The sequence below is a fragment of the Taurulus bubalis genome (assembly GCF_910589615.1).
Source record: "Taurulus bubalis genome assembly, chromosome: 21".
NCBI classification, from domain to species: Eukaryota; Metazoa; Chordata; class Actinopteri; order Perciformes; family Cottidae; genus Taurulus; species Taurulus bubalis.
The window spans coordinates 2,987,955-3,008,464 of record NC_136609.1 but is presented as its reverse complement, the minus strand read 5'-3'; the positions used below and the strand labels follow the sequence as shown (position 1 = coordinate 3,008,464).

The 20,510-nt window shown below is 45.3% G+C and overlaps 1 protein-coding gene across 1 annotated transcript in view; it reads right to left on the bottom strand.

Moving 5' to 3' along the window:
* Positions 1-20: 20 nt before the first annotated feature.
* Positions 21-20,510, bottom strand: part of LOC306752860 (FERM, ARHGEF and pleckstrin domain-containing protein 1-like) — a 41,860-nt gene continuing 21,370 nt past the window's right edge. The window contains exons 4-28 of the mRNA XM_079236681.1: positions 20,052-20,094; positions 19,887-19,965; positions 17,862-17,959; positions 16,847-16,961; positions 15,314-15,461; positions 14,936-15,031; positions 14,659-14,825; positions 14,509-14,577; positions 14,338-14,413; positions 13,843-14,053; positions 7,753-7,943; positions 7,119-7,208; positions 5,242-5,379; positions 4,748-4,825; positions 4,601-4,662; positions 4,330-4,505; positions 4,121-4,251; positions 3,902-3,970; positions 3,726-3,815; positions 3,521-3,603; positions 3,244-3,356; positions 1,996-2,156; positions 1,411-1,518; positions 1,151-1,302; positions 21-934 (exon numbers count right to left, since the gene is read on the bottom strand). Coding sequence (XP_079092807.1) covers positions 859-934; positions 1,151-1,302; positions 1,411-1,518; positions 1,996-2,156; positions 3,244-3,356; positions 3,521-3,603; positions 3,726-3,815; positions 3,902-3,970; positions 4,121-4,251; positions 4,330-4,505; positions 4,601-4,662; positions 4,748-4,825; positions 5,242-5,379; positions 7,119-7,208; positions 7,753-7,943; positions 13,843-14,053; positions 14,338-14,413; positions 14,509-14,577; positions 14,659-14,825; positions 14,936-15,031; positions 15,314-15,461; positions 16,847-16,961; positions 17,862-17,959; positions 19,887-19,965; positions 20,052-20,094 — 2,820 coding nt within the window. The 3' untranslated portion in view covers positions 21-858. The remainder of the gene's footprint in view (positions 935-1,150; positions 1,303-1,410; positions 1,519-1,995; positions 2,157-3,243; positions 3,357-3,520; positions 3,604-3,725; positions 3,816-3,901; positions 3,971-4,120; positions 4,252-4,329; positions 4,506-4,600; positions 4,663-4,747; positions 4,826-5,241; positions 5,380-7,118; positions 7,209-7,752; positions 7,944-13,842; positions 14,054-14,337; positions 14,414-14,508; positions 14,578-14,658; positions 14,826-14,935; positions 15,032-15,313; positions 15,462-16,846; positions 16,962-17,861; positions 17,960-19,886; positions 19,966-20,051; positions 20,095-20,510) is intronic.

Here is a 20,510-nt window from a genome sequence, read left to right as displayed (position 1 = left end):
TTGAAAACTAGAGAGCAACATTTCATATGAACACAATCTTGTCTGATCTTTATTTAGAATAGTAAAAGTACAGAAGAGAAGGTATTTGGCAAACGGAACCAGTGAAATCTCTGTTGGCGTTGGAAGCAGTTTTGAAGCCATTTGTCCCTTTTTAAACAAAACAAAAACTACTGGAAACATGAAAATAAACAACAAAAAGCATTTCACAGTGTATCAAAGTACTGTACAAAAAGTCGCCTTACAAAAAGAAAAAGATGGATTTTTTTCTAATTGTGACCAAACTGGCATCACATTGAATTCATCTAATTATATTTAGAAGTCGGCAAGAGTGCGTTCACATGCACACCGTTTAAAATCTGGGTTCAGGTCTTATTAATACATGTTTTACTCTCATCACAAATATGTCGCATACAGGAATATTTACCAGTCAAACATATAAGATGCAAAAAAAAATACTGTGCACAAACTCATGCTTCAGTGTCCCAAATACTTCTGAAGAGTCCCGTGACGATCACTCAGGTTTATCATGTAGATAAAATCCTCCATTTTGTAAACACGGTATGTTGTTCGTGGTGAATATTAAATATGTGTGTGAACAACACTCAATGGCACAAACACACACAAAAATGAAAGGAAAACCAAAAAGGACTTTGTGCTGCCAGTTTGGAGAAAGAAACACGTGGACGACCGCCGTCACAGACACTCGCGGTGCAGAAAGTGTACTAAGAGGGGAGGTGTGGGAGGATGTGTGCGCGTGAACCAGCTCCTCAGAGGCATGAGGCCCGATCCTGTGTCTAGAAGGAGAGTCTGTTCTGGTGTGTGTGCAGTCGGGGGTTCAAATCTCGACCCGGGCGAGTGTCAGTAAAGCTCCTTCCTGGTGCTCGGCACGGAGCGGCTGGCCGAGCAGGTGGCGCTGCGGATCACCTCCATCCACCTGGAGACGCACATTTCGGAGAACGATCATCAGTTGCATTGAAGTCAAAAATACAACACAGACAGAGTGAGCTAACTTAAATAGATAAGAGATTAGACCTACTAAAAAACAACAAAATTAAAGCTCAATAAACACCAACTCTGACCGTTGATACCTCTTCCTTTCACATTAATAAATGAATCAAACAAGACATCCATTATATAATATAACACAGACCTTTCAAAGGTGTACTCGCTCTCTGATCGGAAGTAGTAGACGTGGGATTTGAAGTGGAGTTTGAAGACGTAGTCTTTGTGGATGTTCTCAGACTCGGCCGGGACGGTGACGGAGTAGCCCAGCAGAGGGAGGCTGGCCAGAGGGTAGTCGTCCTGTGGGCAGACGGGCCAGAGGTCATATTTACGCGTCAACGCGCTACACCCTGAACGCCACACGGCCACAGTGTCCTTATATTCTCACTGTGTCTGCACACATCTCACCTGGTGTGACTTGTAGAAGAAGAGGCTGAAGTTGGTGAAGACCACCCAGAGTTTCTGCCAGCCGTTACTGTTCTTGAACTTCCTCAGCAGGTTACCAGACAGCTGGTTCTGGAAAAGAAAAGAGCGGAAAAAAGGACATGGAATATTACAATAAAAAGGGAAACTTGTTGGCACTGTACTCTTGGAACTAATAAAAGGTAGTTCTCTCTGTTAATCAGTTGCATCGTGTCTTGCAGTGAAATATCTGGAGACTAAATAAATACATTCTCAGCAGCCGTGGCTTTTGCAGTACCTCTCTACTCCAGCAGGAGTCACTAAACGACAGGCTGCGTGCTCTATAGTAACAGACAAATGGCAGATGGAGAAAGGAGAGAGACAAGGTGGAGGAGATAAACAAGAAGGTGTGGAAGAGGAAAAAGAGGACAAAAAACACAGACGTGAGAGGAAAAAGTAAGACAAAGGACATTGAATCAATGGTCCTTTGCCGATGGAGACGAGGACCAGGACAGACGGCACACAGGAAGAGGAAAACAGTGTGACGTGCGGAGAAGGAGATTCAAAGAGACATGAACACGGGGCCGGTACCTCCACGGCGACACTGAAGTCCACCATGGACACGCTGGTGTTGCGGTGCCAGCAGACGTGCACGGTGGTGTTGCCGCGGTGACCCTGGCGCTCCAGAGACGAGCGCGAGCCGCAGAGCTCCTCCTCCGACTCCAGCTCGGCTCCCCCGTCCTCCGACAGCTCTGGGGACCGACGGGGAGGTCAAACGTTAGAAGGAAGAGCCGATCTCACTGGGCAGAAGTTATGACAGTGTACATAAACTATCTGTAAATTCATTTTTGTGTGTAATCTTTCATCTTTCATCAAATCCCAAAGAAACCATCCACAACACACCTGGAGGACTGGTACTGGCTAATTTTAACTATTTTAACTGGTTGCAGGTGCTGGTAAAAATTGCCACTTGATCCAGAAATACCTTTTTTGGCTTCTTTTTTTTTTTTTAGGGGGGCTGCTTAGATTAATAATTGGACTTTGTAACAACAATCTGGCTTTAATTAGAGGTTTGAAGCCAGATTCAGTTCACAACAGTCTAACAATGTGTGTGAAAACAGTCTCAGAAGGTGAATTATCATTACATAGTAGCACCACATTAATGGTTTTTAAAATGGCTGCCAAAGCAGAGATCAAACTTCAATAAAGTCTGGACAAAAAAAACCAAAAAAAAAAACCTTTGTTGTTAGTTGTAAGCCAATACTCTTTAAGAGTTTGAGTTAAAAAAGTACACAGCAGGTGATCTCGCTGAGGGACAATGGAGACGTCAAAGCGAAAGGTCACCAGGCGGAGGCCTCATTGAACGCCGTGACAGGCGCTTATGATGAAGAATGAGAAAGAGGAGCGGAGAAACAGTGTGGACAGCTGGTGCCTGGACCTACATGTATCAGGTGACATTAAAAAATATGATGAAAGACCTCCTGGAACAATCCAGAGGGATTATTCATGGAGGCGCTGACAGCGGCCGTGTGTCCAGAGGCAGGGAAGGAGGTGTGTACAGTTATGTGGGATATAGACAAAGAGGATCCATTATTATGATATCAGATCCCAGCTGTCACACGGATTTCAGCTGGGAGTTTTTTTTAGCAAGAAAAGCCATCGTGGGTTACAAATCCCATGTGGAAGCATCTCCAGAAACTCTCTGATGGGCTTTTCATGACTGGACTCTCTGGTTCCCACGGCGGCTGGACGGTCCTGCAACCCTGACCGTGGCGTTCTGACAGGAAGTGGTTATTTGGGAAGGATCCATGTGGACGTATGTTAAAAAGGCAGACTCACTGTTGTCAGAGAGGCTGGTGGGCAATAGGTCGGTGTCCGTGCCGCTGCTCTGCTCCGCCAGGTCGATGGCCATCCGGATGTCCTCCACCCACCGCTCCATCTCTGACGCACAGCTGGACGCAGACAGAGAAGAAGACGGTTATTTATTTATCTGCATGCCGTGGAAATATTATATATATATATATATATATATATATATATATATATATATATATATATATATATATATATATATATATATATATATATATATATATATTTAAAAGTGTGTGCTTACCTGGCTGCCACCACCACAGACTGGCGCTGTCCAAATAAGGTGAAGGAATGAGGAACCCCCCACTCCTCCTCACTTTCTCTGATCTGCAAAAACAAAACAAAAACACACACACACACACACACTCCTTAGACATCAGTAATCCTAAATATGGTGGATGCATGAAGTAGTTTTTCTAAAAGCAGGTTGTTACGGTTACGTTACGCACCGTCATGCCGTACAAGGGCAGCTGGCCATGAACTTTGAACTGGTTGGACGGGGTCATTCCTCGACTGGTGTACACCAAAGAATCACTGAACTGGAGCGGAAGGAAGAAAAGAAGTTAAAGTAAAGTTCTTTTTGCAGTTATTCGATTCACTTTGAAAAGAAGCTGAAGTTTCATACCAGGAAGAACATCCTCTGCTGAAGGCCCTTCCCTGACAGCTTGCTGAGGCAACCCAGCCTGATGAATTCCTGAACACAAACATACTCTAATAAATATGAAGCCAACTGAGGGGGAAGCCAAGACTCATGCATTTTGCATTTTACGGAATATTTTCCAGAAACCAGCTATTTAAAAAGTCAGTCACGTCTATTAAAAAACATCCAGGTGAAGAGCCTCACCCTCCCGGGGATGGCGAGGTTGTCGATGCCGGTCAGATCTTTCTTCAGCTCCAGAAGCTTCTGGAAGTTCTCCATCTTCATCATGGTGCCTTGGAGCTGCAGCACCATCTCGGAGATGTCCGCCAGGGTCGCTGAAGGCGGATGAGAAGATGGGTGATGAAAAAAACTATGTGCAAATGAAGAAATACATCAAAGTGAAGCATGCGGACCTCTGCAGTCCCTGAAGTCCTCGTGGGTGGGCGGGTAGTGCTTGCAGAGCCTCTCCAGGATGAGTTTGTAGTGCAGCAGGCGGTGGAGAGGACGGAGGAGGAAGATGTTGAGGGGCAGGTAGCAAACTCGCTGCTGCTCAAAGTCTCGGCACACGGCCTCCGCTTTCCGCCCGGACCTGAGGAGCGGCGAGGGAAAGAGGAGGCGAGTGATCCAAGTCAGGACGAAGACACAGCACTTCTTCCTTGAGATAAAAAAAAAAAAAAAGCTAACCTGCAGACCCGCTCCAGCTCCACCAGGCACTCGGAGTGCTTCTGAAGATGAACCGTCAGATGCTGCAGATGCAAAAGACAGACATGTGAATTATAAAATAAGAAAAAGAAAAAGAAATAGACAAACTATGATTTCTGATGTATTTACCCTCAGACCCTGAATGTTCTTCAGGAGAATGTCACCAATTCGCTGATAGTCTCCTTTAATGTGGGCATTAGAGCGACCCTCCCTGAGGAAGAGGAAACACATCAAGGTCTTCTCACGTGCAGTTACACCTCTTCACCAGCAGATGTCAGCCTGCAGCTACGCGTGTACTACGACTGGAAAATATACACTCAATTCCCACAATCCCATTCATCTCAACAGCAAGTCATTGGGCCCTCTCTAAGTCAAGGTTTGTGTGTGTGTGTGTGTCATTACAGAAATAACCTAGACGCGATTCCCACAGGAGGAGACGCATGTGCACATTTAGTTCCCATGTGTCACCTAGTGTGTCCTAGTTTTTTGCATTTTCAACTTATTCCAATTTCTCTGAAATGAATGTTGTTAAGTATGTGTGTATATAAAGTATATAGGTTCATTTCAATGGAGCCGGATTGCATCGTAACAGGTGCTCGTGTCAGTGAGAGTTTTCTGGGTACTGACCACTGAGCCAGCCGCTGCTCCACCTCTTTGAGGAAGCCCTGGTGAAACTTGTGCACCGGGTCGTAGCTGGCAGAGATCAGCTTCTTCACGGAGTCTGGGAAGGACTCGTCTTTCCCCGCGGCACCATGGAAGGACTGCAACAGACAACGCTGGTTATACATGCAGGCATGTGGAGAAAAAGATACTGAAAACAGTGACATTCATATTCTCCATTTTGGGCCAAAAGCTCATGTTTTAGGGTCCATACAGCAAAGAGAGCCACATTGAGGAGTAATATTCAGACGGCTCTACAGTGAAGCAATGAACAAGTGTGTGTGTGTGTGTGTGTGTGTGTGTGTGTGTGTGTGTGTGTGTGTGTGTGTGTGTGTGTGTGTGTGTGTGTATTTGCTGCGTTTATTTGTCTCGTGTAATAGTAAATTGTATATTTTAGGGCTTTGGATTTTAGGCGGTTTTCCCCCCACTTTTTTTCTGATATCTAGAAAACAAATGACTAAATTAATTAACTGAAAAAAAAGTCAGAATAATCAATAATGAAAATAATCAGTAGTTGCTTTTACACACCAGATTTCTATAATAAAATGATGCTTTAATAAAATAAATGAATATACTATATACCGGTACACACACACACTTTATTTTTTTGGCATAAAATTATGTGAATGTAATTGAAATCACTAATAAATATAAATCCACCAAAAACAGACACTTATTGGGATTACAAGTGACCTATATGAGGAACCACACCAGGCATGGTCCCAGCAGACCCACACACACACACACATACACACACACACACACACACACACACACAGCTATATTCCCCGTCAGAGTATGTCACACACGATTACGACAGCTCGGGCAGACAGGAGGCCGTCCAGCTGTTTCACAGAAGGACCCGGTGGTAGAGAGGAAGGGTGACAGAGAGAAAAGGAGAGGTGGAGGGAGGGAGGGAGCGAGGGAGTAAGGGAAGGACAGGAGGGTGTGGGATCTCAAGCCTGAGCGGTGCCAGCCAAAGAAAATATTCAAGAGGTTTAAAAAAAGGTTTCGCCAGTTCCTCCCACATCAAAGAGGGGTGGAAACTACTGTTGGGAAGAAAAACAGCTGAGGGAGGGGAAATATGATTTTTTTTATTTTCAAGAGGTTAGAGGTCAGCTTCATTATATTAATGCTGCAGGTGCTGGAATCTGTGGTTTTTTTCTCTTCTCCTGCAGCTAATTCCCCCTCATTTGTTAGGAGAAAGTAAAAAAAACACACACAGACAATAAAGTTGAAACACAAACGGTAAAAAACAAAAGTGGCCCACATTAAGCTGCACTTTCATCCCAGGATTTAAAATGCAGACGGAGCGGGTTCTCCCCCCGTGTTGACTCTAGTGGTTTCACTTGTAAACTAAAAGAGCCCGGAGCTAATGGTCTGTGCCGTCTTCAAGAACAAACAACACACGAGGAGGAGGTGAAGTACAACACATGCGTTGCTTTCTTGTGGGAAACAACAAAGAGAATGTCATTTAGAAAACACGAGTAACTTAAATACGCTGAGAGGGAAGCTGTGATGCGTCCCGCGCAAGAAAAACGCCCATACAGCCTCAGATGTTGAACCGGTCGTCAAACTAAATGCACACAAAAAGCCCAAAATCAAAAATACTGGACCAGAGAGCCGAAACAGCCAAAGTAACTGATTTCATACAGCTTGTGACTTCATCAAAAACATCAAAAAGCACGTCCTGATTCCAGCACAAACCACCTCTGACTCACTGTTCCAGCAACACGGCCTTAAAGAGGCCAACGTGGCTGCGCTTGTCTGGGTTGCCAGATTAGCTCCTGGCTTTTCAAAGATCCCCCTCTTTCAGCAACATGGCAAAGGAGCCCCTTACCTCCGTGATGACCTGCAGGTCCTTGAGGTAGGTCCGCTCCGTGGTCAACAGCTCCTTGGCTATGAAGTACGCCTTGTCTGTGGGAAACTTCTGGACACAAACAGAAAGAGCCATTCACCGACTGATGGATTCCATTTTCATTCTTGTCGACGTTTTTTAACAATTTAATGGCGAAAATTGCAAATTGTTTGCATTCAACTAAATATCTCCTAAACACCAAGGTCTAATTTAAAAATGTTAAAAGCTATAATATACAGAAAACCCTTGTGAATATAGATAACATTGGTGGATGCAGTAGGCTCCAAGGATTCCAAAACTGTATGGTAATCCTGTGTAGCTTCATGCTATCGATATGAAATGGCATATTTTCAAAACTGGGTGCTTTCCCAAGTCATACTTATGGTTTATGTTCACATCTATTGTGGAATAGTGTCATAAGCATGACACATTGACTTATATTGACTTGTAAGGCCAGGATGTGCTGCATGACAGCAGAGGCTGTATTTGGACTGGTTGGGCTTGGGAGATCGACGAAGGGCTCTGGGGTTCAGAAGAAAAAAAAATATATCTATCTATCTATCTATCTATCTATCTATCTATCTATCGTCCACCCTCGCCCCGTCTTTACATCTACCTTCCTCCTCGCCTCCTCTTCTTCGTCGTTGCGGACACACCCGGCGTCAGTGAGCAGCGGGCTGGTGAGAGGCGATAGGTGCCGCCCCTCAGGACTCTGACCCAGGACGCCGGTGCTGCTGTTCACCGAGCCGGTGCCGTTGATGACCACCTGGGGACTTCCTGCCGGAGAGTCCTCCGAACCGGGACTTTCTGGAAGAGGAGAGGAAAATAGGGAAATTGGAAAATAGGGAAATGCGAGGGAGACGGGAATAGAACAAAGAGTGAGATAAGGGAGAAGATGGGAGGAGATGATACAGGAGCAAGTTAAAATAGATTCAACATGTACTCTGCTTTCATGAAATGCACTGCCATCTCCCTTATCATTTAATTCTTATTACGTTATCATTCTTTTTTATTCTCAGTAGAGGAAAAGTCCTCGACAGTCACCCTGCTTTTAGAAGCACAACACATTGAATCTCTAAATGTAAGCAACGGTCACTCAACTATGAAGGAGGCTACTTCTACTCTATTTCTCCATTGGGATTCTTTGCTAAAAAATTTAAAAAACAGTAAAAAAGGATCAAAAGAAGGTCAAATTTCAATTAAATGTTAGTGAGGAGCTATGGATTCAACATATCCGTGCATCATAAGGGTAATGCAGTCATGCATGTCCGAAATGTCAAATTGTCAGATACATTTTCAGTGAATCGTTTCCCTGGTAGAAAACACGTAGTGACAAGCTATGAATCCTATTTCATCTTTCCATGTCCCTTACAATACACAGATATGATCTATAGCCGTGTGATAGTCTGGCTAGTTGAGATGAGTCTGGTATGATTGTAGTTTTTTGGGGGGGAAACAGAAAGTGAAAGCTACCTCTCACTACAGAGGTTCTCTACAAGGTGCTAAGTTGTGACTGTATACTTGCCCGGGTGCAAAGTCTCCAAAGAGTCCACTGTTACACACCCAACTGGATCATGGGTAAAAATCATGGCAACCACTGAGTGCAGATCTGTGACGGGCGCTATAAAGGAACTTGCCACCATACAGACAAAAACAACAACTACACAGCACACACACACGTGAAACAACAAGCTAGACAACAAGCACAGACAGTGCACGTGCACGTGCACGACCCCGGACGACCTCTACTCTACAGGCTAACTACCACAGCACAAGACACAGTAGGGGGGGGTCTGGACTCAAGCAGGTTTAGGGTTTTTTGGGTGGGGGGGGTCGGTTCACTCTACAGAAAATTCTGGAGTCCCTTTTCTTGGAACAGACACGGTAGTTTTTTATTGACACTAGTGCACACAGTTACAGTGTTAAAAAGAGAGATGAAGGGTCAGGAAATAAAAGAGTAGAACCTCAAAGAAGTCACAAGAAATTAAATCCAGTGGGTGTTTTTGTAATGAAAACAACAAGGACAGGTGTGCAGGAATTCAACGTGTTACAAGGGTGGCAAAGAAAACCAGTGAGTCAGTGCAGGGGAAGAATAATCACTTCCTTTCTTTCGGAAAGAATAGAACGACTTTTTGGCAGCTCTTCAGTTTGATTGGCAGCAGTTTTGCACTTTTTGCACGGTCAGCGTTTTAGAGATGTTGCAAAACTGCCACCAACAGGAAAAGGAGAAAAGCCAGAAAGCCGGTTCATCCCGTCAAAAGAAGTCAGCCAGTCGGTGAAAAGCGTGTTACGTAAACAGAAAGAGAAGCACATGTGTGATGCTAAAACGCCACCTGTTACCAGTTAAATACTCCAAACTGAAGGAAATAGTTTGACATTTTGTCAATGTGCTCGCTCGCTTTCTTGCCGAGAGTTAGAGGAGCAGATCGATACCACTACTGAACTCTTGGCGAGAAACCAAACGAGTGTATTTTCCCAAAATGTTGAACTATTTTTGCTTTGAGCAGCACGATCACATGACATCATCACAGCGAGTACACCGCGGAGGAAACGACAATCTAGCAAATTTGGCTCTTATTAACCTCATTAACATACAAATTACAATAAGAGCACGAAATCACAATCGATCAGTCCGTTACTGTATATACAGTACATTAAAGTTACAAAAAGCTTTAATGGAAGAGACTGCAAGAGCCGTTTGGTGACAGTGAAAGTGAGGACATCTCAACTCCAGCGTTCATGTGTGCGTCCATCTTCTGACAATACTCAGACTTTCACACTTTACCAAATGCATCTCAAAGATATCTTTGTTTTTTTGCACTTACGGTTGCATTAAGTTTAACTTCACTTGTGTCTGTCGACCTTCGCCCTCTCACTCAAACAAAAAAAGAAAAACCCTGGAGTTGAGTCGGCCCTGATTTGAGGAGCGAAAACACACAAATGGTTTTCGAAATATTTGAAAAAGGACAAGGTGCAGGTATTAATGACGAAAAAAAAAGGACTTAAAGTTGTAATATCCCACGAGGAGTGAAGAAAGGAACAGGAAAAGCGACACATTTCTAGAGTCGTTACGTTTAAACGCCGCACCTCGCGCTCCTCAAACGTTTGAAACCATTCGGCGCCCCGAGACGGAAACACCGAGACACCAACTGAGCAAAAACAGGGCAGAGAGGCAGAAGAAGCAGGGACATTGCTCGCCTGGTTAACATGCATTCAGAGTAAAGGAAAGGAAACAGTTCCCACTGACATGCTTTAAAAAGAAAAGATTAAAAAAGCAGTGCATTTACAAGGAATGAAGCATGAACATTTGTTTCAGGAAGAAGTAGAAGCTCTGAGGAGAGAACAGGTGGTTTGACTACACAAGAGATGCTTGTAGATTGAAACCCTTAAATCACTCGGATTACTACCGTAAAAGTCGGGTTATACGCCGCTACTACTTTCGGTCATTGTCCCCATTTGCACCCCGCTGTAGCCAGCTGGCGCTCATGCTAGTTCCGCGCCAACTTCCGCTAGCTCTCCGCTAACTTCTGCTAGCTCTTCGCTAGCTCCCAGACAACCACCAAAGGTAGGGACCAGCCCCGGCTCTACACCCGACTTGGGCAGAGGGGACTCGGACAGTAGCAGCAGCAGCGGGGCGCTAGCAGCAGGAGCGGGGAGCTAGTAGCAGAGCTAGCTAGTGCTGCTTCTAGTGTGCAACAGCGGGACACTGACCGGAGGTAGTAGCGGCGTATAACCCGACTTTTACGGTAATAGAGATTTCTGATATTAATATTAATTCCAATGCATGCTATTTACCAGTCAAATGTGTCTGCTACAAAGCAGCTAACGTACAGAAAAACAAATAAAAGCATGCAGTTGCAGTGAGCAGACAGCCAGCAAATGACAGTGACCGGGATGGAGCGCCAGCACGCCTTCGATAAGCGGCATCGTACAGCTGGGAGTGGGCACAGGTTTAAGGACGATGGTTGGCGGGTTTGATCGTTGCTTATTGCGTGGTTAAAAAAAAAAGAAGAAGATAGATAGAAAGACTGAAAAAATGCCCATGACTAAACAGCGTCAGATATTATCAAAAATACAAATATAAACGGTTAGGGTCTTCCTTCTCTCCCTAATTGATGCAAATGTATTCAAACACTTTGTCCTCCAACTAGTTCTAAATACAAAAAGAGAATTACGACGTGAAAGTCTCTACCACAAACGTCCAAGTTTACAGTGCAAGTTGCCCACAACAGACACACAGAAATCCAATTAAAGCATGAAAAAAGTGCTCAGAAGAAATCAGCTGGGCTCAAAACCGAATGAGAAAGGCAGAGCGGCCCGCTAGCTGCAGCCTCCCCACAGCCTACACATTTAACACAATGAGCTACGTGTATTACTCTACAATCCATCGTCTACCAAGAACATTCAGATACACTGTACAATTAAAGGGGGATATCTCTCCGTTCAACAATCCAGCCCCGACAATCACAAACTGTATATAACGTCTTTAAACCTCCATTAAAATCCTTTCAATAATGGACTCCAGCTATTCTCTTAACGCCCGCCTATTGCACGAGACAACAGCGAAGTAATTATAAGAGTGTGATTTAGAGAAAACCCTACATTAGGACACTAAACATTATTACATCAAACAATTAGGAGGTGATGACCAAGAAAGGCAGCAGATCCTGGCCAACAGCTTTCAGAGTCAACGCCACCTTAAAGTCTATTATCTCTTGCTTCAATATCTCGACAACACAGATTTACAAAAATTGAACTACAATCAGCAGAATCCTAATTCATCCTCAATGGAATAGATTTCAAGAATGTCAACGCTATTAAAATATTTATGAAGACAAACAAGGAGGAAGTGCAGATATGACTTCCCCATAAAAGCTATGATTCTACATGTGAAGCTATTTCTAACTTCTCTACATAATCTGTATTTCTCATCTACACTAAACACTTAGTTTTTAAATTATGGCACATTGTAAGGAAGGTTACCTACAGGAGACTGATTATTGAACTTAACCTCCAAAGAACCAGCCAAAATGTTTAATATGTGTAAAGTTGTTCAAACGTCAGCAGTTTGCATACAAAAGTCAATACAAAAATTAGGATTGCGTGGTTTAGAAACAATGGACGTGTTATTGATTCATCTAAAAGTGAGCCAGGTTACAAACACACAAAATGTGTAAATTTCCAAACTGCAAAAATATGTTAGAACCTTTACACAAAATGTGTTTGTTTATATAAGATATATCAAAGCTAACCTGGTGTAAAACTTGAGCTGTGTACTTCTTCTACTAATGTAGCTGTAACACACTAAATAAATCCAATTCCTACACAACAGGATTATATTTATTGTGCATTTAAACGCCTAACGTGAGGCCAAACTACTCGCCTATCTTCACCCTTCAACAGCTGAAAACCCGCCCTCCTACTTCTTCCTCGTTAAAGCGGTAGCACCCTTCCTCCTCCTCCTCCTCCTCCCCGTCTTGCCCCTCCTCCAGCTGGAGGCTCCCGAAGGAGAACTTGCTGCACGGCAGCGGGGACGAGTGCACGCCGTTCGAGTTCACCGAATTCCTGGAGCTGACCGCGGCAGGGTTGCCGTACATCAGCGGCTGGCTGTACGCGCTGCTGCCGGTGTCGGACTCCGTGTCGCTGGTGTCGCTGCCGCTGCTCGTCGACCCGTCGATCATTTGGACCGGCTGGTTCAGATTGTTGTGGTTGTCGCGAGACGGGTTGCTGCCCGGCTTCCCCTGGCGGCCGAACAACCGCTGCACCGCGTTGGACCGCGCCTGACCCGGGACCGCCAGGTTGCCCGCGTGATTGCCGTTGGTTATAACCATCCGCCGCTCCGTTGGCGCGGAGCACGGGGTCGGGCCGTGCGACCCGGAGCGGTGGGGGTCAAATTGGCGGACCGGCGTGGACGTCAGCTGGCTGAGAATGAACGGATCCGTGTCCGAGCGGTTGCGCATGTTGTTGTTGTGGTACGGTTTGGCGAAATGTGGCGGCGTGCGGTTGGAGGTGATCGGCGAGTAGCTACCGTAGTGGTTTAGCGGGACGAGCGTCGGCGGGACAGGGGGAGCCTCCATCGGGACTAACCCTGGACGCTTACTGAAATAATACCCGCCGTCGTCCCAGCGGCCCGAGCGCGGCTGCCCGTTGGCCATCTCGGCGTGACTGAGGGAGTTTGTGCGGTTGTGGAAGCTGCTGATCACCGGGCTGGAGCACTGACTACGCGTCCCGGTTCCCAGCGGCCGCGCCGACCCCGCGCCGTGCTTTTCTCGACCCTGAAAGATCTCATCCAGCAGCGTGCTGTGGAGCGGGAGGCGGCCGTGAAACGAACCGCCGCCGTTGGGCGAAATCTCGTCATTCGTTAGCTCGTGGCTCGCGTTTAACTTGTTGGACACCGGAGACTGATCTACAGCGCTTCTGTTACCCAGCATACCTTGCTGCTGCTGCTGCAGCGCCATCATACCCTGCTGTTGATGCTGCTGCATCAGCCCCTGGTGATTGGTGTGGTAGAACCCATTTACAGACCCAAACAGACTCCCTTGCTTGTTGCTATAATCACTCGGCTCATCCGCACTGCTGTCATTTGCACCGCTGTGGCCCCTGGGAGCCCTGCTGCTCTTTGTCACATCACATTCACTGTCTATGTCGCTGCAGTCTATGTAAGGAATAGAGGAGCTGCTGCCTTTGTTTGCCCTGCAGGATGGACCTGGGTTAAGGAAGTGCGGGTCCGGCGCCGATCCGGTGCCGTGGTGGTTCTGTCGGGACTGAATCGGGTCCGAGCCGGGCGCCGTCGCTATGTCGCGGAAGCCGTTGGCGGTCGACGTGGCCGCCGGCGGGTCCTCCGAACCGTTGCATTCGGCTCGATGGCCCAGTCTGGTCGAGTCAGGCTGGTCCGCTAACTGCACGGACATGGCGCTCTGCGAGGAAGACAGAAAGAGAGCTTTTTAAAACTCTGGGCGCATTAAACTGAATTCCTGACTTTGAATAAAAGACAAAAAGAGAGGAGCACACTCCCTCCCCAGAGCTGCTCGGGACAAAAACAGCTTTGTGCTGTTGGCCACAGAGCAACTCCAGATTTAAGAGATTGAGAAGTAATAAAAAGAAGACACAAAGAGTCCGTAAATCTGTACAGCGAGTAGAGTTACAAGGACATTTAAATGAAATTAAAAAGACTCTGGGAGAATGAAGGTCCGTGCATCACCTCTTTTGGCACTTGCGATCTGAAGGACGAAGACTGAGGCGACATGCCGCTATGGGACAGGATCTTACTGTGCTTCCTGAAGAGAGAAGAGTGGGCAGATGAGGTCAAAGCATGTGCAACTAATCAGGGAAACAGATGCACGACTGTTATTTCTGCTGTTGGGAGCTTCACCTTTCAAATGGAAGTTTCTTGAGCTCCGAGTCCTTCACATAGTCGATGATCTGCTTCTGGGTTCGACCGCTGCGGGCGACGAAAACAAAGTAAAGCACACATGCACACAAGTAGTTTTACCATCCGATCCCCGTCTGGTCCTCTCCTCACCTGAACCGGAATGAAGATCCTCTGGTGAAGAGGATGGGTTTGGGTTTGGCCTTGGGCTCCTCGAAGAGCCGGAAGAAGGCGTGATACTCGACACAGATCTTCCAGAAGACCTTACAGCAATCCCTGCTGGCCATGGCGAACTCCAGTGTGTCGTGGTGGGCGCTCTGCTGGAGGAGGCAGGAGGCAGGCGTGAGGATGGAGGGAGGGAAGAAAAGACGCAGGACAGGCAGGGAAAACAAGAGAGGAGAGGGATGAAGGAGTGGTGGTGTGGACTTACTGCGGGGTCCGCTCTCAGCTTGATCAGGAACCTTTTGCGTTTGAAGCTGAGCTTGCGAACCTTGGACCAGTTGAAGGCGTTAATTTTTGTGTACCCCTGAATAAAAGGAGACGGTTAAGAATGAATGATTGTGTATTATTTGATTCCTGTAAATCCAAGACACATGCCTTCTACATCCTATCCAAAAGGTGATGAAGAGGTGAGGAGTCAAGGAAAAGTAGGCTCTACAAAATATAATGCATGCCCCTTTTCCAGGAAACATTTGAGGAATTTCCAGCTTTGACGCTCCCTACGCAGCCTCGACTAGCACTAGCACTTCAACCAAAAAGAATTACAGGTTTGAGGTAGAATGTTGGGTATTGATATTTCGGGTTTTACCTGAAAAACCAGCACGCCAATGTGCGCCACAGCCAGGCTGAGTTTAGTGCCCTCTCGGTCCTTGGCCGGGTGCAGACGAACGCCGTACATCTCCAACCGGCGAGCGATTTCCAGCAGCTGGTAGTCTGACTCTGCAGGAGTCTGCCCGCTGGGGAGGAGAGCGATCAATCAATCAATTCATTAATCAGCATACCGATCAATCAGCTGCTCATCTGTGTCAAGCCGATGAAAGAAGAATAATCTTATTTGGTTTCTTCTTCTGTTGGCTTGCAGATAAGGTTTCTCCACTGATAACCCTCCCCAAGTGTTAGACAGGGCCCATTCCACAATTATATTGCAGATGTATTGTGAGAACGGTCTTAAAATACACCACGGGATCAGGTGGCAAGACCCAGTGTGGGCGGAAAGAAATCTGCCACATGAGAAATTTGTTTCCTCTCAAATCTGAAAATAGCTTCCTGTTTCCTGTATGAGCTGCTGAATTAGCCACTTCCTTCCTGCGTCGGCTAGGGAGGTGGAGATCAAGAGCCCGCAGACGGAGTGTGTGGTGCACAGCGTGACTAACCATCAACACGTCGGCGTTTTCTTTTTTTGAATCTCCGGAAAACAAGGAAATGCATTTGTCATATATTTGCAAAGAGCTATAATGTAAATGAGAAGAGCGGAGTGTTGGGTGAATGTGTGGCCTCGGAGCCCAGAGAGGGCAATGTGGTGTGTTTGCAGACAGTCAACTCTGTGGGGGAGGGTGTGTGTGTGTGTGTGTGTGTGTGTGTGTGAGAGATAACAGTGGTTAAAGAGATAAACATCTCTGCAGGAGGAGCAGAGGTATGGGTTGGGTGTAATTGTGTAATGGGAGTGTTTGTGAGATCACAAGAGATAAACATCTGTGTGTGTGTGTGTGTGTGTGTGTGTGTGTGTGTGTGTGTGTGTGTGTGTGTGTGTGTGTGTGTGTGTGTGTGTGTGATCCCAAGTCAGACTACAGCTCTGCTTAGATTTTTTTTCAAGCGAGGATAATCTATTTACAGCTGAAACAACTTTTTAAATATTACATTTTTCATGTGAAACTCATATCAGACACAAATTAATAATCAAAGCAGTGTCTTCCTTTATGCCTTAAAACATGTCTGCAGGGGTTTTTACATGCAGAAGTATTCTCACAGTGGAGATAAAACGCATAAAAAAAGCAACTCCAAGAAAGCATAATTGTATATTTCTATTAGAGCTGAAGCAATACGTCCAATCATAACAAAAATGCCGAAATATATAAAGCTAATTCCAGCTTCTCAGAAGCATTTGCTGCTTTTCTCAGGCGTAGATCACTGCAAAATTAACTTTGGCTTCTGGAATGTTTGCAGACAAAACAACTGATTTCAAGATACCACGTGAGCTAAATTATTGGCAGTATTTTCTGACATGTTACATACTTTACACAGAGATAGAGATCCATTTGCCCTCTTTTTATCGTCTAAAAGCGGCTCGTGTGAGGCTCCACATGCAGTAATTGCATGCGTGGACATGTGCGGGGTAACTCACACATGCTTGCGGTGGCAGTCGGTGATCTTGTCTCTGATGGCGTCCTGGTCGGGCAGGTACTTATTGTGGAGGAGATGCTGCCAGCTCTGCGTCTCGTCAAAATCTCCTATCTCGGCTGATGGAGGAGGAGGAGGAGGAGGAGGAGGAGGAGGAGGAGGGGGTTCGATATTTATTTGGAGTAAAAGTGAAGCAAGAAATTGGTTGAGTAGATTCAATAAAGAGTGTTGAGGAGAAAAGGAAATTGCCAAGATAAAAAGGACAGTGGCAATATCAGCAAATACAACAAAAGAAAACACACTTTTGTTTTCCCCGTCTCTATTCTTCTTCATCCTAATCTATTCTACAGGAGATCAGATGAAGTGAGCTGAGGCGTGCGTCCTCCATCTGTCCCGACACCGGGATCACACACACACACACACACACACACACACACACACACACACACACACACACAGTTACCGCGGCAACCGAGCGATGTTCTTTAGCATGCCGAGCCTAGCCGCCGTCTGCCAGACCGAAATGAACCCAAACGTTCTACATCCTTCACATACGGTGCTGAATAAATAACAACGGCCACGATGAAAATAAAGCGTTCATCAAATTCAAATATCAAATAAATCTTCATGTCACTGGAGAGGTGGTGGAATAATGAAAGAGGGACATGATAATGCAAAACAAATCTGTTTAGTTCACTGGTTAGAACTTAAACTCCCACACCTGCTGCTGAAATCCCCCGAAGGGAATATCTGTCATGTGCTGGAGTATTTGGTGATTTATAGTGAGTCTTCCATATGCTCTTTCCTCACACTGGGTCCCACAATGACACTGAAGGCCATTTTCAGAAGTGGAAAATGCTAAATTGCTGGTTTCATCAAGCTGTTAAAGCTTCGGGTTTCTGTTATTCAGACACTAATTGTGCTTTGTGGCCTCAATTAGCAGTCATTTACATTTCCGGCATGATATTCGATGTCCTTTCACATGCGTTTCAATTTTTACATGTGTGTGTTGTACTCACACTGAATGATGTGGGAGACCATGAGGGCGGCGCTGGTGTCGTTGCAGATGAGACGACCGCAGGCCAGGTCGCGTTTTATCTGCAGGGCAAACAGATACCTGGAGGGAGAGAGACAGACAGAAAAAGAGGAAAAATAAAAGGTCGTTAGGTTAATGCATAATTTATAAACTCAACTGTTAAAAGCAACTCCATTGCCATCAGACTGCTGGCATTTACATATATCCATTTATCTGATTTCCAACCCATCTCTAATTGAGTTCATGCCCTTTTCTGTTAATCATTATACAGTCGGCTACTTGAAACATGATCTGGGACACACACACACACACACACACACACACACACACACACACACACACACACACACACACACACACACACACACACACACACACACACACACACACACACAGCTGCATTTCCATCCAGACACAGCAGATATAGCAATACATGGGAGACTGTAGGGAAGTAAGACAGCTGACCTTGAAACCTAAAATCAGCTCAAAAGCAGAAGTCACATGAATTCTGTCTGCAATCATTTTGCATGATTTTGTTACATATTTCAGGATAAAGTCAGTAAAAAAGGATCCCGTGTTTGTAGGATTCTCCAGCTCTCTACTTCAGAGTGCATCCATGTGTGTGTAGGTGTGTGTGTAGGAGTGAGAGATTAATGGTGCACAGCAGCCTTTTATGCGATAAGCAATTCAACATTTGTATTACTGCATGATTATCACTCTAATAAAGGTAATGAGTTTTGATATGTTTTTTTTTTTTTATTTGAGGCTGAAGTCACTGCACTATTTAAAAACGCCAGAGTCACATTTATGATAATAAATGTCCAATATGAGCCTGATAGGAATCTTCCTCCCGTCTGTCCGTTAACTGTCAAAGGAAACGCTGCCAACAGTTAAACGCTGGGAGAGCCAAACAAAGGAAGAAAAAAGAAGAAGAAAGAAGCTGTGTGCCCACTTCCTGTTTGACGCTGGAGTCGGCTGGCTATTCCAAGACGACATGAGATCAGTGGAATAAACCGGGCAGCTGAGAGGCCGAACAACGACAGCGGAAAGTATGCAAAGCGTTCTGTACTGGTGACGATATTCTGTCGTGAAATTAAAGCAATAATCTTCAAGGTTTCAGTCCTGGTTGACCGTTGCATTTCCTGCAGTAGGCAATATAATGATATGCATGCTATTAAAAGGTCTTAAGAGTCTTACATTTAACTTGGTGAAACGTGGAGGTAATTACAGATCGTCAACACACCGAATAGCTAAAAAAAGACTGAATCGGGGGTTTGATTACAACTCTATTACATCTCAAGAGGCACTATGCTGACTTCCTGATTGGCTCTGGTCTCAAGTATACCCAGCTGGGAGCGACCCAGTGCATCATGGGTAAACGTGTCCGGTCAAATGTGGTGTACTGTCGCGAAAAACTGAAGTCCTTTATGAGCTCATGCAGAATGTGGAGCCCGGCTCTGTCAGACTAAACAAAGCAGAGAGGCAGACAAGATGGGGGCCGGTAATCTGCTCCGTCTGAACAAGGAGTTGAAAAGGAGGCAACATTTTCTCTATAATCGAATCTTTGTACGCTAACAGGGGGAGAAAAGAAAAAAAAAAGATGCTCTCTAGACGCAGCTGGATGTTTGAGATTACTACAGCATGAACAAATATCACGTGTCAGTCTTTTTACAGTTAAAAGAGCCGGTTTTCCAAAGCTACGGATCAAAAGTGGTCAAAGCATTCATCTCTTGGAACAACAAATGTGCTCATGAGTCTGGTTTTCCCAGAAGAGGAAGAAGAAAAAAAACTAGTTTGATGTTATGGCATGTGAATATGAATGAGGTATAAATGCTAAGTGGCTGGCTACAAAAAAAACATGCAAACATATTGCAACAAGACTTCTGCTTTATGTCCACACACACAGCTGTGAAACTGCTGGAAAACATGCTGGCCGGACAGAAAGCCAAAAAGCAGAAAGCATGGAGGCTGGTCCTCAGATAGGTGTGGTTTCTGAGCAGAGACCTACCGAGTCAGCTCCTCCAGGAGCTGCGTGTGGTCAGGAGGGAAGAACTTCACCACAAAGCGAAGGATGGTGTTTTTAGGCCCTGAGGGACGGAGAAAGGCATAAAAATATAAGAGAAAAAGTTGTACAAATCTATATTGACGCTCGTCATTTACTCGTCTTACTTACGTCTGATCTGTTTCAGTGTCGGCTTCAGCAGGTCCAGCCACACCTAGGGAGGACGGAGCGCAACTTTACTACGATCACTGCACATCAAACACTGACGTTGGAGGACTTGAATGTGACTGTGGTGCTTCTGGTTTAATAGTTCAATAGCATAGTGGCATATTAGAGGGCAGGTCACGACCACAGCATCCAGAAATAAGTATAATTGTAGCTGGGACTGAGTAACTTAAGTTAATTTGTACTCAAAATGGCCTTTAATACTAAAATCATATACTTTGGTTTATTTGGGTTGGTGTAAAAAGCTCTACATGATATAAACATGTACAAAAGATCACATGTTTGCAGCTACAGCAGACAAAGATTAGTCTTTATTTCCCTCTGGCACATACATTTGAAGAAATAAAGAAAGAAATTACTCAGAAACGATGGACCAAATGCTGCTTCTAATGGCTTCTGATATGA